Source organism: Anabrus simplex, chromosome 2, assembly GCF_040414725.1.
Source record: "Anabrus simplex isolate iqAnaSimp1 chromosome 2, ASM4041472v1, whole genome shotgun sequence".
Taxonomy (NCBI): domain Eukaryota; kingdom Metazoa; phylum Arthropoda; class Insecta; order Orthoptera; family Tettigoniidae; genus Anabrus; species Anabrus simplex.
Window position 1 is genome coordinate 960,699,097 of NC_090266.1, and position 20,103 is coordinate 960,719,199.

The following is a 20,103-nucleotide window of genomic DNA, read 5'->3' on the forward strand; positions in this document are numbered from 1 at the left end:
GAAGAGTGTATTGTGATGTACATGTGTGTTCAAGCAACGTTGAAAGTGAAGAGTATAATTTGATCTATGTATTCGAACAAAAAAAGTATATGGGGTTAAACAACTTTGAATGAGAATTGTATTTCTTATTTATTATGTATAATAGTTGTAGCAAATCTGGAAGTTTAAAGCTACATAACAGAACTGAAGAGTTCCTAGCCATATGGCAAGTGAAGCAAATGGGGATATGGTAAGGTTTGATAATGAGAATAATAGTGATAATTTAATGATGGATCATAGCAATAACTCAGAGCATGACTCGCAGAATGCCAATCACGAGAATGTAAAAGAAAATTGCATGCCAAGCAAGAACCCGGTGTAGGTTATTCCGAATGCAACAGGGGGTACTATGGATATACTAAGCATTTCACGATCGCCCAATAATTTCTCGAGTACTGTAATCTCTTTGTAAAACATTTTCCTGCATTCTCAACAGATGGCGGGAGGGTTTTCAGCTGCATTCATGAAGTCTCTGGCCTAAAATATGCCTTATCTTCTCTATTTTACATACACAATCTCTGTCCAGCAGACGAGGTAAACAGAAATGGCGAGCGTGAAACAGAAGAGATGTTTGTCTGAATCGAGGATGCTTGTAGTCCAAAGGGGTCCAAAATCCAGGTCATCAGACCCTAATAATGGTACTTATCGCTAGGAAAGTAGAACCACGGTATCTGTCATGTTGCGGTACTAACCAAAAGTAGCGTAGGCACGCGGTACTCCATACATAATGGTACTACTCACAGGTAATGTAATGTGCACATGTAACAAAGACCTATGGTGTTCCTCACATAGGTGTACTAATCACAGGAACTCATACTCTCCCATGGTGTTCCTCACATAGTGGATACTAATCATAGGCAAGGCAGACCCATGGTGTCGCTCATAGAGTGGTACTGATCACAGGTACTGTAAAACACACACTGCTTCACACACTGTTACTAAGTGGTACTACGCGCAAGTAAAAGCAACCCATGGTGTTCCCTGCATGATGGTACTAATTACAAGTAGTCTCATGGTTCTAATTCAATCATCCGTTGGTCGCCCCTTTTAGTCACCTCTTATGACGACAGGCAGGGGACCCCGTGGGTGTATTCTTCGCGTGCGTCCCCCACCCACAGCGGGATGTGTGTTTGGTCCGCGAGAGCTATTTTATTTTGCTCAAGTCCGCCGGTTATCCGGTTAGGACCCCCCCACCTATCCGCCACCTGGGACGTGCCACGTGGCAGTATCACCTCTCTCCCTGCTACGCCCGCGTAGTAGGTTCATGGTGTCTATTAGTAGTCTCACCATGGATCATAGTAAAATATGCATTATAAGAAAATATCACAGTATTGATGAAAATAAATCAATTGTTGATGTGCCTGTCAATGCCGTATCACTGAAGGAACAATCTTCTTTTGTTACAGTAAATTGAGGATATCCCATTGTTATGAAAGTAAGTCTATCTGTCCATAAGGGCATCAATAGGGGGATATCTAAAACAGAAAAGAAAGAAATTACTCGACGGATTGAAAGAAAATCATGGGACTGAATGAAAAAGAGAAAAAAACTACTCTTCGAGGTAGCAGTGGTACACCCAGTGCAGCTGTCAGTGTCAAATACAGCTTTGAATTTGTTTGAATTTGAATTTATTGATGATTTACATGCCACCGAGGCTGAAAAGCCCCTTTATGCAGCGTCTTCATTTAATACAATACAGGTTTATGAACACACTAACTACATTTTTATAATATTAAAATATTAAATAAACAATATTATTACAGACAGCACGATCAGAAGAGGTTTGGTAAGACTTGAAAAGGAAACCAACTTCGGTCTGTAAACATGGTGGATAGGATTTTTAAAAGAAAATTGATTTTCTGTTCTAGAACTCTCTCCATATCACCGAGACCTAAATCCTATGAAATTTGGTGATGCAGAAAACTACTGCAGCAATTTCAGCCATCTTTCACTCTCAGCGATGAAACAAAATATCAATCGCTGCACAAGTGCAGTGTCCAGACGACAGGATGAAATTGTGCACCCACATTGAAAACACACAGAAGGACTACTATAGCCCCATGACCAAGAGAGCTGGCTGCACGGTTCGAGTCGCATAGCTGTGACTTTGCGTTCAGCAGATGCAGCAGCCCTGAAAATGGTTTTCTGTGTTTTCATATTTTTGCACCACGCAAATGTTGGAACCGAACCTTCCTCAAGGCCACCATCACTTCCTTCCCAATCCTAGACCTCTCCTATACCATAAGACCAGTCTGAGACGGTGCAACATAAACGAACAGCAAAAAAACTACCCCTACAAGACATTAACAGAGCAAGAAATGTACAGGTTTGCGACAGAAGTTGGTTTGAAAAATAGTAGATAGATAAATAAACGTATTTATTGGCGCAGTTAAAGCCGTTAGGCCTTCTCTTACAGTAAACCAATTATTCTACATACTGTAGAATCAAAGTTAACACTACCATAATTAATACTAAGAACAGCACAGTTAAACACAATTGAAATATCTTATAACAGAGATAAAATTCCACCCCAGTGGGATATAACAACAACAACAACAGCAACAATAACAATAATAGCTAGTGGTAATAATGTACTAGCACGATCAGTGAAAGACTGGAAATGCACAGTTCATTCGTATCCTGCTGTACCTCTTAATGCTCTTAAATGACCCTGTGGTTGGTATTCCTCTGACATCATTTTTTTTCTTTTTTCTTTTTTATTATGGCTTCTTTCATGTGATGAAGTTAGGGCACCAGGCCCTCTCTTACACTCAACCACAACCACTCATCCGGTAAACGATTCCATTCTCGGGCGGCAAACACAGAAAATGAGTTATTATATGTGGCAGTTCGATGGTGAGGAACGACGAGCAGGTTTGATGTTTGAGCTCTTGTATCTCTGTTATGCACATTTGAGAAACAATGGAAATGCGAAGAAAGGTAAGATGGAAAAAATGTAGTAGTAAGGACTCGGTGAAGGAGAGACAGAGTATGATGATTACCACAAACATGGAGTCACGACCACTCTAGTTCTAGGAAAGATGATGACACGTGGTCATATTTTCTTAGATTGCACATATACATCACACATGCATTTTGAGCGTGTTGTAGCCTTACGGACAACACTGACCTCACATCACTGAATACAACATCGCAATAATCAAAATGTGGCGTCACAAGAGCTTCGATTAATTTCTGTTCGAATTTTATTGGAAATATGTATTTATATAAGAATGAAGAGCAGAGAAAACCTTTTGGCAGAAATGTAAGGTATGTCCAGGCCAAGTCATGCGTTCGTCCATGATAACGCCGAGCTTCTTCGCTTATGGTACAAAAGGAATTGGAACATTCCGAAGGATTACTCTGTGCAATGGATGTTTACTAATACCTGTCATTTGATTTTGATGGCCAAGAAGGATTACTTGTGACTTTGAAGGGTTCAATTGCAGGCCATGGGCAGCAGACCATTTACTAATAGCCTGTAAGTCAATGTTTAGTAAGGCTGTATTTTCCTGAAAGTCTCGTGCTGTAGAGTCTGTGTGGAGATGAAGGTCATCAGCGTACATGTAGTAATTGCAATGTCTTAAATTCGATAATATGTCATTCACAAAGAGTGTGAAAAGAAGAGGTCCAGGTACAGAGCCTTGAAGTACTCCTGTATTCACGTGGTGCCATGAGGAAACTATTCCATTATTACCTTTCACACATTGTTGACGTCTGTGAAGATAGGAATTTACATTTGTGTATGGACTATATATTCTAAGAGTTTAGATAAAGCTGATAAAATACAGATTGGACGATAGTCTACCTCGTTTGAAGGAGTTTGTTTTTTCGGAAGAGGTAGCAAAATAGCCTTCTTCCAGAGAGTTGGAGATGTGGAGTATAGAAGAGAGAAATTGATTATATGGGTTAAGGTTGGTAATATAAAATCAAGAATTAGTTTGACCATGTCAGGCCTAATGTCATCAATTCCTTTCACTTATGTGCTTATCGTAAGGACTGCTTTTCTGACTTGGAGGGGTGTCACGTGACTGAAATGTATTTATCTCTGTCAAGGGTGGGGTGTGTGTCATAATGGTTCATAAGTTTCTGTTTGTCGACAGGTCGTACAGCGGAAGAACCTTTTTTGTTTTGTTTCGCTACTGGCTTTACGTCGCACTGACACAGAAATGTCTTATGGCAACGATGGGACAGGAAAAGGCTAGGACTGGGAAGGAAGCAGATGTGGCCTTAATTAAGGTACAGCCCCACTATTTGCCTGATGTGAAAATGGGAAACCACGAAAACCATTTTCAGGGCTGCCGACAGCGGGCGGAGGAACTAGCAATAAAGTACTCATTAAGAGTCTCGAGAGGTACTGTAATTTTGTCTCTGTTTTCGTTCTTTGTAAGTCCAAGGTTATTAATAGATTTTCACAATGTTGTCGCTGTTCTACCGTTGGGCGTAATTAAACTGTAAGCGTGCCGTAGTTTAGCATTTCGTATTTGTTGTGTTGTCTTGTTTCGTACCTTCCTATATTCGTCAAACTTTTGTACAGTACGGTCATTTTTGTATTTTCTGTGAGTGCTGTCTCTTTGTTTCATTAGTTGTCTAATGTCGTCAATTAACCACGGAGAGGGTCCTTGGGATATTCCCGCTCGCCGCTTTGGGGCATACTTGTCAAATAGTTCCGTTACTTTGCTGTTAAAGAAGGGGTTTTGCGTCTAGTTTGTTACAGGTCGTTATGCTATGCCAGGGTATTTTGCCTGCGTGCTCGAAGAGTCTATCTTTATTTATATTTTTCAATGGTCGATAGGTAATAAATTTTTGGGAGGGTTTCAGTGGCCAAGGTTATACGTGATGTATATAGCGTCATGTGCAGAAATACCAGGTACAGAGGTTTGACTAACATTCAGAACTCTGTCTGAATTGCTGGTAACTATAAGATCTAAGAGTTTTCATGAATGAGATGTGTGGTGAGTAGGAGAGAGAGGCAAGATGTCCATATTATAGGCTTGAAACAATATTTTAAGTCTCGTGGTTTCAGAAGAAGTTACGTCAATTAAGTCCGTATTAAAGTCTCCCATAATTATTGTGTGAGGGGTAGTCTGGCAGCAGTTCAGTTAAATCAGCTTCAAAATCTTGTAAGTGGCCTATATTCGAAGGTTTGTAAACTACTCCTACAAGGGCTTTAATCCTGTTTGCTATTATTTCTACGAACGTGTATTCTGGTTTCCTCTCATACCTGCCTGTTGAATGACCGAACATCTTGGGTTTGAGGCTGGTTAAGAAATAGCCACATACCCCTTCCCCTCGCTTGTGGGTGCAGTCATTTCTCAGAAACGAGTAGCCTTCAAGTTGACACAAGAAGACGGGCTCTTATCTGTTAACTATGACTCAGACACTAGTAGTACATAGAAAACAACTGGGCTGAATATTTCTGAACGCTTGTCCATTCCATTGGCAGCTAATAAGCTTTGGTCATTTATATGACAGACATGAAGGGCTCTGAGATGTTGCGAGCCGAAATTCTTAAGAATGTTAGCGGTACTTTGGTCGAAAAAGGTGAGGAAATTTAACATTGTGCGAGTGGCAGCCAGAGACTTTGATTGTAGTTCTGACAGATGCAGCAGACAAGTCAACAGATATGGAGAATGAAAGCTTTAACAACTGATATTCTCCTTCAGATGCTGTATGTTAATGGATCACTAAACCATGTGTCGGCATGAATTTACATATTTAAATAGATTACAGATATGCCAACTTTCAAAAGTCAGAAATCAGGAGACATTTTTACATTTTTACAGCTTATCACATCACGTTACCACACATCACTGATTACATAACTTGCATCAATTGAAGAATATTAAACATATTACAGTATACTATTTCATTACATAATTTCTCTTATTTTATATTATAAATACTAAAATACTGCATAGATCTGAGCTTTCGAACATGACTCTTAATCGTAACTGCGTAAGGCCGCATAATCGGAAATTCTGAAATAAATTTATGTTCAAAGCACTTTCATACTGACCAGATTTCAATGTTAAAAGTTCTTTTTTGGGAAGCACTGGTCTGAACTGCGTATTTGACCTTGTAAATATGCTAAAAAATAGTCTGTCAGCACTGTTATTCGGAAATGATAAAATAAAAAGCCTTATGTTAGTTATTGTATCATGTTTATGATCACCACCAGCTGATTGTATCTGCCCTGTCAGTGCCCGCAGAACACAAATTCTCTCCAGGTACTCTTTTTCTGCTAGTTATTTTAATGTCACACTAACACGTCAAAGGTTTTTGCAGATGAAAGGATGGGGAAGTGATAGGATTGGAATGGTAGTCCTTGTGGCCTTAATTAAGGTACAGCCTCTGAATTTGCCTGGTGTGAAAATGGGAAACCACAGAAAACAATTTTTAGGCTTGTCGACAGTGGGATTTTTTTTTTTAAATTTACTTCGCACCAACACAGATAGGTCTTATGGCAACGATGGGATAGGAAAGGCATAGGAATGGGGAGGAAGCGGCCGTGGCCTTAATTAAGGTACAGCCCCGGCATTTGCCGGTGCAAAAATGGGAAACCACGGAAAACCATCTTCAGGACTGCTGACAGTGGGGTTCGAACCCACTATCTCCCGTATGCAAGCTCACAGCTGCACGCCCCTAACCGCATGGCCAACTCTAGCGGTTCCAGTACTTTATAGGGCGAAACCCTGGGGAATAAAACATATTACTTATTTGGTTAAATACCATGTCATTGGGGTCTACTGTTTAGGTTTTGACCAAAATCTGAGTCAATACATTGTTTGATTATGCGATATGGGGTGGTAAGTATTTTTACCAGAGAGCATTTAGGATTTCTTTTCTACGGAGTGTGCACTGGTAAATATATTTACCACTTTGCTTACATGACAACTTTCCAGAGTGTTTTGCAAATAATAGATGCAAAATGCAGATGGAAAGCATGGAACAAGAAGTATATATAATTATAAACGTCACACTGGCTCCGAAAATTGCACTGGAATCATGGGGTCATGGGTAGAAAAGAGTGACCTAAGAACACAGGCTACATCTATGTTTTACATCTTCTATTTATTATTTTTAATAGAACTAAGGCTCATAGTTCTCCTTACAAACAAAACGATTCAAAACAAGCCATCGTCTAAAATTAATTTCTAAGATTATATAAGAATATCTTACAAAATAGCATAAATATGCATTCTGGCAGGCAAGTGCCTAGGGGAGTGGGGGGAATTTTCAGATATATCCCCCCAATTAATGTCTGATTTGTCACCTCCTCCCGTATGGGAAGCCCTGGTGTTAGCCACTACATGTGGCACTCTATTCTTACATCCATAATTTCCCTGAAAATTTTATTATTATTATTATTATTATTATTGTTATTATTATTATTATTATTATTATTATTATTATTATTATTATTATTATTATTATTATTTTCTGTATACGCCCCTGAACTCAGATAAACTGAATATCATACACATTGACTAAATTTATGTTTTTCCACAATACACAGGTTTGGATATAAATCCATTTTTTATAATCTGGGAAACTAATACATCTGTGACTGATAAAACGTTCGTCCGTGACCTTACAGTCTTGCTGCATGTTTTCATATTAGTGAATATAACATGTTAGCCACAATACTGTATGAAAAGGTATATGTAAAACATGTAACTAGAAGCTCTGAAGTCTATTTTCCTATATTTATGTTAGTGACTGCATTGAAAATGAGTACGTTATCAATATGCAAAACGAGCACACTATTTCACTTTTATTGGTACTTCATGTGTAGACCAATGATAATTTTGATAAAATCTTTCAAAGTTAACCACAAAATATGTAATCTATGTTCAAAAAATAATTAAAATACTAAAAAATATATATTGTTACTTTATATAAATTAAAAAAATCCAGTATATCGCTTAAAATGAGTTGTATTTTACCGTCAACACTATGCTTGCACGAGTGAAGTTCAAGTGGAGCTCTGGTAAACATGTGTACCACTTCCAGAAGTCGAACGATTCAAATAGCCGTGAAGCGCGAGTTACGAAAAAGTGGTAAATATTCTTACCAGAGAGCATTACTAGACTAGAAAGCAGACAGTTTCGGTCACTTAGGGTATTGCCATCTGAACAGTTTCTATGGCAACCCAAGTGGTAATTTTTTTTTTTTTTTTGCTACGGGCTTTACGTCGCACCGACACAGATAGGTCTTATGGCGACGATGGGATAGGAAAGGCCTAGGAGTTGGAAGGAAGCGGCCGTGGCCTTAATTAAGGTACAGCCCCAGCATTTGCCTGGTGTGAAAATGGGAAACCACGGAAAACCATTTTCAGGGCTGCCGATAGTGGGATTCGAACCTACTATCTCCCGGATGCAAGCTCACAGCCGCGCGCCTCTACGCGCACGGCCAACTCGCCCGGTAGTGGTAAATTTACCAGCAACCTATAAAGGGTTAAGGAACAAGTAAAAACATGGAATTGACAAACAACACAGGAATACTAAATGTACTCTGAAAATCGGGAGGTAAGTCTTTGTGATCAGGAGAGCAAGAGGAAGGACAAAATATTGAGTCTCTCCCGCTTATATCAGCGGAGTTGGCACCTCTGAGATTATAATATTCAGTATATTATAGTAATAGTATGTGATCTGCATTCTGCATTCCCAGCTTTCTAACGTTTCTTAATAGTGCTCTTAATTGAGCGTACATGCTTCCCACCTTGCAACACACGTCAACAAACGTCAGTGCCCTCTCTCGCTAGTAAAGAAAACTGATCAGACAAGTAGAACATGTACCTGTGGTTGAACAATTGAATTAATGTAATATTATTAGTGAAAAGACAGAATCTTCAGCAAGTAAGTTACCTTTGGATTCATCTGAAACCAGTACTGATATATATGGAGAAAGAAATATAACATCGAAGAACACCACAACAAAAAAGAGGAGGATTTGGGGAGCTCTGTATATTAGTGACAATATGTTGTCCATTACAAATTACAGAATGCTCTACAGGACTAAGACATAAGTACGAACTGAACAGCTGTTCTTAACTGCAAAATACGGGAAAGGAACTTTTCCAGAAATTGTAGGACCAACTCTCCTGACCCACCCCATACAGTGGAACAATTGAAACTTGAAGTGCAGCAAGCAGGGGCTGTGATACAACAATGATCTATGGCCTTATTGACTCTATACTTAGAAAAATTCAGCAATGTACTGTAGCTCAATGTGACCCCATCCCATACTCATTATTGTACAAACATGAGCACAAAATGAACTGGAAAGTGGCACCACATTGCCACCCAAGCCCCATACTGAATGCTTTGCAGTTGCACTTCTAATGTTTTTCCAATGATTGGCTGACTACAGACTTTCAGTAAACATGTTGATGATCAGCAAGATGGTCCATCGTTTTGTACACAACAGAAGTTTGGAAATTAACACTATTAAAAGTCAATTGTCAAGAAGATTAAAAAAAAGAAGAAATGCACCAAGTAACATACGTAGAGAAATATTTACGGAGATTAGCAAGTTTATTTATAATGCAGCATACACGTAACAAACAAAACATATTTTATAAAAGGAATCTACTGAGATGGCATTTTCTTTTATTCTTTAATCTTTTTATAAATCCTCCAAAAAAAAAAAAAAAAAACTGAACTCATACTACTACTTCCATTCCCCTTTCCAGATTCACTCTGGGTAGAGTAGTATACCAAAGCCCTCCATCTTGCTCGATCTTTCCACCACTCCTCTTCTAGCACTGCAGTATATTGCTCTGGACTCTTCTCGTTTCAATGCAGTCCATTAGAGAGCTTCTCAATCTCATTCTAGGCTATCCCCTACTATCCCCTAAGCCTCTTCATAATCCTGTATCCATGAATGTTGTCGTTCGAATTCTCTCCCCTGGCATTCTTACCCCATGTCCAAAACATGTTAGCTTTGCATTGCCTATCTTATCTTGAAGTTTACAAACTCCCACTCTTCTCCTTATTTCCTCATTTCATATTCTATCTTGCCTTCTCTCTTCGCTGTATGCTCCTCGAAAACCTCATTTTGGCTGCTTGGATCTTTCTTTGGTTTTGCTTAGTCAGGGTCCAAGCTGCTGAAGCATAGGTCAATATAAGTCTAAAATAAGATAAGTAAAAACCTTCTTGCACTTCATTGGTTCATTCTTGTTCCATACAATGTCTCACACACTGGTACAAACTTGCAGATTGCTGAATTCTTAAATTAATTTCTCATTCCAAAGTTCCATCCTGTGACATTATGCTGCCCAAATATTTAAAATCTGTTCTGCTAACTCTCGTCATAACCGAAGTCTTACTTTTCACAACATTAACTTTCAATCCAAAATTTATCTCCTCATTCCATAAATCAACTTGTGTCTCTTCTTCCTCTTCATTATGTCCCCAAATTACAATGTTGTCAGCAAATAGCATCAATTTCACTTGCTCTCATCATCCTCTCTTTGGCATTATGTAGAATTCAATCCATGATGATAATGAAGAGTAAGGGATCAAGACACTTCCCTGTCTTCAGCCTGTCTCAACTCAGAACCATACATTTTGATCTACTTCGGTTTTGATACAGCTTCCACAGTTTTTATATAATGCTATAAAAATACCACCTGCATTGTTTCATTCCCAACCTGTACCTCAATCAATTTTTTCCATACTAAATGCCTAAGGACAGTCATATGCCTTTTCTACAACTAGAAAAGTATTTACCATGTCCTTTCCACATTCCTAATACTTTTCAATCCTCTGAATCCATAATTCTTCCGAGAAGCTTAGCTGTATGAGGGAACAGCGCAGGATCTGGAGAATTCATCACAATGAATTTGATACAGTTACAATTGGTCACAGAATTTTAATTTGTCACACTTACAATTGGTGACAGAATTATAATTTGTAAGAGCTGGAACTGTGCACTGGTCAGTATTTACTTCAATTTTGTTTCTATAGGACATACTAATATTTAACTACTTACTTCCCACAACAATGTATTGTGTTTCTATAGTTTCTACAACTTTCCAAATCTGAAGTTCCATTATTTCTTCCTTCCTATTTTAAAATCATGAATGACATCAGATACACACAATCTGAAAAAGGATGACACAAGCTTGTAAGTGATGGTTTCATGTATACCAAGCACTGAACTGCCAAAACTGGGATAGTGTGGTGTTGCGATTTATGTAGCGAGTGTAATTCATTGCTAACAGTGACGCATGATGTGACTAGAATCATAAAGGGACCTTCAGGTCATTCCCATACTGCTAACTGGGGATGAATCAAAGCGAAAGAGTGTATTGAGTCTATGAAAGAAACAGCAAATACTTCCAGGGAATCAATTTCTTCCATTCTTCAAAATAATTTGCGAAGAATATCAAGTGAAGGCAATGTAAAACTACCAAAAAATCAACCATTAAAAGAACACTGCATCTCACCAGGAGAGCACATCTACCTCCAGAACAGACACTGATCAACAAACTGAATGCCACAGCCGACAGGTACAGTATACTAATACCTTTGAAGGTGCTAGAAGGTTCTTACATTTTGAACCAGATAGTAAACCAAAATAATGTAATCTATGCAATTGACAGATATAATGGCGAAAAATGAGAGTATCCTCCTATTCAATACATCATATATTCCGTCATTAGACGGAGCAAACAAATTCAAACATGTTGCGGCTCGCTTGAGCCATCTTCAGTGAAAAAATTTGGGGGGTTGGAATAATTTACATAATGTAAGTTGAAAAAATGCTAAAAAACATAATGAAAGAGCAAATGAAAAAACAAACAAAAGAGAGCCTAGACGGCAAACAAAATTAGCACAAATATACAATATTTACATCAATATGCAGAGCAAAAAACAACTTATTACGACAAAATTCAGTGAAACAGGTGTTAATTTAAAATAATAATTGAAACTAGAAACTACGTTAACCTACGAAACAAGGGAATGTGTGCCTCTGGAAATCACGGATACCAGCAAGCAACAGTCAAATACTGTATATTCTTACCCGTGTTCATTTGCCCATTCTCCAGTGAGAGCAGCTGCCTTAGCCCATAGCTGCAGCACTGTTACACTGGCTAGGTGTTTTGCCGCACGGTTCTAATTGCATCTTAGGAATCGAGCAGAGGGTGCAGGATACCTCCAGCCCCAGTCACTCTTTGTTTTGCTCCTGTATTACAAGTTGTGCTGCAAGTTATGGTGGACTACTTTTGATATGGCTAATAAAAGTACAAAGCTGACTCTTCAATAAATGATAGACATCATTAGTGATATTGAAAAGAATAGTAAAGTTCCTTTGACAGAGACAACAAAAATTTATGGATTAGCACCCTCTACGCTGTTTGGCATCATAAAACAGAAGGATGCTATTCAGACCATGGAAGTGGAGTGTGGTTCTGCGGCAAAAATACGGAAGAATGTTCATTCTTTGCTGCATGAATAACTAAAAAACATTTTAATGAAATTGCTTTGAGGGAAAAGGAGTGAGCACACTCAAATTGACAGGAACATCCTAAAACAAAAAGCTTGAGAAATCGCACTTGCACTAACTCTGGTCTATTTCTCTGCTTCTAATTGCTGGTTTGATAGTTTCAAAAAATGGCACAATATTTTGTTCCAAAACATGTGTGGCGAGAGTGCACAAGTTCACGATGATAGAGCTGTGTGCTAGAAGAATACGTAGCCTCGTTTCAACAATAAGATACTACAGATATTTTAAATACCAGCGAAACGGGAAGCATTTTACAATTTGCTCCCCTCTAAGAACACATGCTGCTTGCGGAGAAAAATGCTACTAAAACAAAAACAAAGTAAAGAAAGACTGATAGCATAATGTTTTAACAGCTACGGGAGTGAAAAATTACCCTCACCAATACTTGTATGCTAAGATCGGATTAGCAGGGAGGAGGATAGTGTTAGTGATAGGCCTAGGTGTCCAGCTCATTCTTCAGATACAATACATCTTTCCTGCAAAATATCAAAGTGGTCTTCTTTCATCCTAACTACACCAGTCACCTGCAGCCTTTGGACCTTGACATTATTCATTCAGTGAAAGTGAAGTACAGAAAGGCCCTGATTCAAAGAGCTATTTCTTTTCTTGAAGGAAATGAGGATATGAAATTGAACACACTGCCAGTCATACATGTTTGTAGCAACATGGCAACTATACTAGTCACAATGGACACAATTAGAAAATGCCTTGGCCATACAGATTTTGGTGCTGTTTCAAAGTTCTTAATGAATAAGACACTACTGACCACACTGGGAATTGTATCAAAGCAAACGAGTGCCACAACATTCCAACAATTCGTTACTTTCGATTACAATATCCTAAACTTGGCATCACAGACTTTTGTTACGATGCAAAGAAACAAAGTACTGAAGAAGAAGAAGAAGAAGAAGAAGAAGAAGAAGAAGAAGCAGAAGATGATGATGATGATGAAGAAGAAGAAGAAGAAGAAGACAGAGGAGAAGAAGCAGAGGAGAAGAAGAGGACTCCGCAGAACCAGCTTTTGGGGCACCAACGGAGGGACTGGGTACTATCCACCGGGCAAGAGAGACTATTTCAGGAAGAGAAGGTTAGTATGCTTATTTCCATGGTTCTCATGGCCTATTTTTCAGAAAACCTATTTAAAAACATATTAGGCCAATGTTCCTTTCAGTTACAATTCCACGTCAGTGATATCCACTTCTGCTATTCTTACTGCAGGTGGTGCTCCGAGTGGTCACCTAAGGAATTAATTTCTTCTGCTGTTTTGTAGATATTTTGTTCTTTTTGTATTAACTTGATTTTTTTTTTTTTTGTATTTATTAACATGTTCATTTATTATATTTTTGCAATATGGTCATTACATACGACACAAGTTGTTGTTATTATTTCTTGTAGTAAATGAACCTCCTTTTAAGTTATCCCATGTTAAATAAGAAATATCAAATCACCTTGAGATCTGTTATAAAGGAGTTCTACTGTATGTTGAGATGGAAAGGTCAATGGAAAAAGCTGCATCAAGACCCAAACAAAAACCAAATTCTGGAAACAATAGTTTGAATTTCATTCACTGAAAGAACAGAAAGTATCTTCCACTCAGTAGCCTATGTAAAAATGCACCAGATAATAACTAAACAAAGAAATGTTTACATACCAGTGAATCGGTAGTTTGGCCATGGATTATAAAAGTTTGATTGATCTTTATCTGCTTCTGAAATTCAAAAGAAACCAAAGTATTAGACCTACAGAGCCACTTCAAACTACACAAATTAAGGAACTAGTCACTAAATGCAGGTGATATTCTTGGCCCACAGCAATGGTTCTATCAACATTAATTCTTTACTAACTCACTCAATAGATTATACAGATATGTACTGAAGAGAACAAATTTATATCATATATACACAATTACTTACACATTTACTTAGTTAATAATGATAATACGTTAATAGCTATGAAAACAATACATAAATTCTAAGTCACAACTTTTTCAGAAATTAATTCCTACACTATTATACACTTTCTGTTCTTATACACCTACATGATGAATCCCGTAAAAGATGATCTGGAATAAGTCTCAATTTCTTATCGCTGTTGAATAACGAATGTAAAATGTTATTATTTTCATTTCATTGTGCTCTGCTAAATGTGACAAACAAAAAGGATCTGGAAACTACTTTAAATAGCAGTGTGTGCATCCTATTAAGTTGCCCTTACATTAAATCTTCTTCCCACTATAAAAACAAATGACAAAAGTTTTGATAAAATTTTACCTTAATGCACAAATGTCTTATTAATACATGTAAATTACGTACTATATAAATTCTCAGTGTCCTTTAATTTAATCTTTTCCACCTTACAACTTTAGGACAATATGAGACATTCTAACATGATTCAGTGTACAAATATTTAGAAAGTTTTTAGAGGTTCCACCTATTCAATACAAAACAATGTTGCCTGAATGTATTACAACATATTAACTTTATTTAGCAGTACTAGTTTAGGCGTATTGAATAGGTGGAACCTCCAAAAACTTGATAAGTACTTGTGACCTCGGTTCAATACGGATAAAATAAAAGATGAAATTTCTTATGCTAAATGATTCAGTGCTGCATTTCTCTTCTGATACAAGATATGAAGGAAAACTACTGCAATAAAATTAATGGTGGCCAACCAATACAATCTTTCTTGCAAAATACACTCATGTTCATAAAAACCAGAACACCTTGAAAGACTAGAGATAGAATGTTCATTTTCATAGGATATGTGCATTAGTATGTTCTGAAGAAATGATTAGCATTTGAACCATGTCAGCCTTCAGGTTCAATGTCCACATCAATATCTCAGTGCACCACCACCGACTGGTAAAACGTGCCTATGGCTCTCGCTGACGCTATAAACTGAAGGTAATGGATCGGTGTGACTTGAGCAGACGTGCACGATACCTGCAGATGTATGCGAGAACCGTACCGTCAAATGAGTGAGTTTGAAAGAGGGCACATTCTTGGCATGAGAGAACGTGATGCATCCATCTGGGAAATTGCTGCTCGTATGGGACGAAGTGTGTCTGCAGTGCAACGGGTGTGTACAGCATGGTTTGCAGAAGGCTGCAGAACATGACGAGATGGGTCTGGTCGCACCACCCAGACTAACCCCCAAAAAGATCGACACCTCATCCAAATGGCAATGCAGGACAGATCTGAGTCTTCCTCGGCTCTGGCTCAACAGTGGAACAGTGTAACACATCATACACTATCAAGATGACAGTCTGTCACCGTTTATTATGGTCAGGGTTACCAGCACGTTGTCCACTTCTCTGCCTACCTTTGAGTAGTGTGCATAAACATGCTATGCTGCAATGGTGTATGGAGCGATGTCACTGGCGACAGGAATGGCAGTAGATAATGTTTTTGGACAAATCCAGGTTCTGTTTGTTTGAAAATGATGGCCGCATTTTGGTTCGCCGCAGACAGAGGGAGAGGCATCACACTGACTGCATTCACAAAAGACATACAGCGCCAACTCTAGGCCTTACGGTGTGGGGTGTTATTGGGTACTACGACAAATCACAGTTGGTGCGTGTCCAGTGCACTGTGGCGTTTGACCTACGTGAATTACATCCTGCGACCCACAGCCATACCCTTTCTGCACGACACCATCCCCAGATGCCCTACTTCAGCACAACAATGCGCGACCACATGTTGCTGCAAGAACACGTGCCTTCTTGTTGTCACAGGATGTCATACTCTTACCCTGGCCTGCTTGATCACTGGACTTGTCACCAATCTAAAATGTGTGGGATATGGTGAAATTACGGGTACGGTGCTGTGACCCAATGCCAATCACCAAAGATGAACAGTGGAACCAGGTGAATGCAGCATGAATGGCTATACCCCAGGACGCCATTCGTGCCTTATATGCGTCGATGCCATCAAGCATGGAACAAGTTATCACTGCCCATGGAGGACCCAGTGCCTACTAGGCAACAGGACACATGCCGAACCTAGGTGACGGAAATGCTACTCGTTTATGCAGAACATACTAATGAACATGTCCTGTGAATATGAACTTCCTATCCCTAGTCTTTCAAGGTGATCTGTTTTTTTATGAACATAAGTGTAGTATTTTGCAAGAAAAGGGATATGGGGTTCAGAACAATCTTAATTTCACTAGCACACCTTAAGCTGACAACATGAATCCTCGTACAACTCTCACCAAGACACTATCTGAATATGCTGGAACTGTCATTATCCTTTAGGACAAATTTCGTGTGATATTTGCTCTTACATTTTCAAGTTTAAATGTTTTGTGTCAACATCAGCGAATGGATCATAATGGATACACAGTGAAAGACAAGTGCCATCACGCAATTCGAAACAAAATGTCTTCCAAAAACAGGATGGGAAAGTACACAGTTTCAATAATAATAATAATAATAATAATAATAATAATAATAATAATAGGCGTAGGGATGTGGTGAACCCATCGCCCAGTGGGAAACCACTGCAATCAGCCACCCGAGTATTGGCGGGAAAACCATAACTATTCGGATAAGGAGGAAATGCCTGCCAGCAGCCAGAGAACATCTTGAGGCCCTCCAGGGCTAACAACCTTGGTTGCATTCAGAATGAGCAATTTGCTCCACGTTAAGCTATAGCTTCTCAAGCATGATGGTAAAACAAAAACATGAAGTTAATACCCCAGGTGGCAACTTTTCAAAGAAATCCACCGTCGCCGATAAGCGACGCATGCATCCCGTTCGGATTCTGGGGTGGGATGCAACATCATCAGAGATGCCAACTTTCAAGAAAGGCAATTCGTAATGCAGCCGTTCGGGCACAAGGAAATGGGGGAGGTCCGAGATCTTACTAACTTACATATCATTAGAAAATCAATGAACAACATACAATTCAACCAGATATTCAAAGACTGGCATATAAAGAGTGTATGATTCTTACGTGCTAAAGTAACAGGTGATCTGCAGTACATATCTGAGTGGAGGTTGAAGGATCATTTCTTTTGCTGAGTACTGTAGTTACTCCCTTAGCAACTTGTAGTTGCTGTTTGGTAAACATTCACTGGTGACATGCTTTTCCATTTGATATCATGTGTATCCTCTGCACTAATAGCACTTAACAGTTCGGTGTTCACATTAGCACGGAACTGTCTTGTTCTTCCTCATCATGCGCAACTGAAAGATCACGGCTACACACACTACAAAACCTGTGTGAATGAGATTCTGAGAAATGCAGTAAACAGGGTCATTCTTTTGAGTATTCCTCCCTAAATTTTTGAACTATTTTTGGTTTATTACTAGCGTCACTAAGCATGGTAACATCACCACGTGTATGTTCCTGCACAAGAAATAGCTTCTTTATTTCAAACTTTTGCATTTTGTAACACACTATTAGCATATATCCTAGAAGAGCAATATATGTAAATTTGGCAACAAAAATCGCAATAAATACTTTTTCAACAGTCATACACACAGTATCCACAATGAAACAGAGTTTGTCGCAACTTTGCCGCCAAAACAATGACAAAAGAACTCGCATACTTGCATGGAAGTCTGGTCATGGATTAACAAAGACAACAACTCCGCAAGATATACCGCTTCACAGGTGCCTATTTTTCCGGTACTGGAAGCACACACTGCGTTCGGCGTGTAAAAACACTAAATATTTTTAAACGAGGGACAGGAAAAGGGTATAAATTATTACTGAGAAATCTGAAAATAATATTCTGAGAATTCAAGCTGTAATGGCATTCCTTGTGTATCCTTTTGAACACTTATTACACTTAGATTTAAAAATCAACAAAAAAATCGTAATTTGTGGTGTGTGATTTGTAAAGGCGTAATTGTGATGGGTAATTCATAATTATTACGATTGAATCGTAATAGTTGGCATCTCTGCATCATGCTAAAGATGAGTCGGAGTGTCTTGGAAATACTGAATAGTCACGAAAGCTGAAACCCATACCTCAAGACTTTCTTGGCAACGTTCAACATAAACAGTCTAATAAAAACTGGTAAGATGAAACAGCTGACTAATGCCCTCCACGAAAATAAAATCACAGTAATGGCTCTGCAAGAAACTCGCTTCACTGACGAAGATACGTTTGCGTCTGAAAGGTATCGGTTCTTCACGAGCAAATCCCATAAGAGAGTAATGAAAAACACCCCTATCTTCGGTACAGCTTTTGCTGTCAACACCAGAATCCTTAGGTCAGTCTCAAATTTTGAAGCTGTTAATGATAGGTTATGCCTACTACCAGTCTAACCAGGGCGAGTGAGGAGTACGGACATGCAGTGTGAAGTGTGCCAGGTGAGCGGAGTGGGAGCGACGCGCGGGCAGGACGAGCTGAGTGATATAAGAAAGATGATTAGCGTCGAGCAATATACTGGGGGTGTTGAAGTAAACTCAGGCCCACAGGGCAGTGGCAACATGAATTGGGAGGACATGGAAGTAATAAGGAAAGTGGTTAAGGATGTTATAGAAGAACTCTGCCCGTTTGAGCAGTTAAAACAGATGATACGAGAACAAGGCAAGGAGCATGAAAAGACGAGACGGTGGATCCAGGAAAGCACTAATGAAGTAAAAGGCAAAATGGAAAGCAGTGAGAGAGGTAGTCCTTCTAAAGGAGAGAATAAAAAACATGGAAGAGGAGGTGGAGACACTGAAGAAAGAAGTTGAAGCCCACAGATTTGAAAGCATGAAGAACGCTATCTTTATTTATGGAGTACAAGAAGAAAAGAATGAGTCGAAAGTGAACATTATATACAAGGTGGTAGATGTAATACAACAAAAAATGCAAATCAACTTCAGTGAGGTAGATATAGATGCCGTGAAGCAGATAGGAAGGCTGAGGGGATGCAGACCTATAAAGGTCACATTGATATCCTCACTGATGGAGGACATAGTAATCAGAAATGCTGGAAACCTACAGGGGGGGGGGGATGTGGTTTAAGAGAGACTGGGGTAGAGATATGAATAGAAATTTCAAAATCCTGAGAAAGCATGTGATTAGGGCAAGACTGCAAGGGTTGAGAGCTTATGTTAGAGGCCAAGTGCTGGTGGTGTCAAATGGAAAATGGTTTCAGAAGTGGGGAGTAGAGAAACTTTTATCCCTGGAGGATGATTTACGTAAGGACAAAACGAGCGTAGATGAGGGAGTGCAGGTGGGAAATCACCAAAAGAGGAGCACCGTGTAGAAGTGATTCCTTCAAAGCAATCTTGAAGAGAATCGATGAACAAGTAAATGGTAGGAGGATGGAAGAAGTCAGGAAAGTAATAAATGAACTAGTGATGGAGGTCTGCGCGAGAGAAGAAAGGAGGAGGCATGAAGGGGTGATGGAAGAAGAGGCACAGGAAAGTGTGAGTGGGCATAAACGAATCGAAAATAATGGTTGGTGGGAAGGAGCAGAAGTAAGGGGTGCCTTGGCTAAAGAGAGAAGCTGAGTTTGAAGGAGCTATGGGGTAAAACGGGCAAAACTAACGAAGGAGTAATTACGAGAAACAAAAAGACAAGTGGCAGTAGTAAGTAATATGG

At 39.0% G+C, this 20,103-nt stretch overlaps 1 protein-coding gene across 1 annotated transcript in view; it reads right to left on the bottom strand.

Annotated features, from left to right (window-relative positions):
- Window positions 1–20,103, bottom strand: part of LOC136863220 (methionine aminopeptidase 1) — a 405,036-nt gene that overhangs the window by 259,877 nt on the left and 125,056 nt on the right. Inside the window, exon 3 of the mRNA XM_067139589.2 lies at window positions 14,207–14,263. Within this exon, the coding sequence (XP_066995690.1) occupies window positions 14,207–14,263 (57 nt within the window). The remainder of the gene's footprint in view (window positions 1–14,206; window positions 14,264–20,103) is intronic.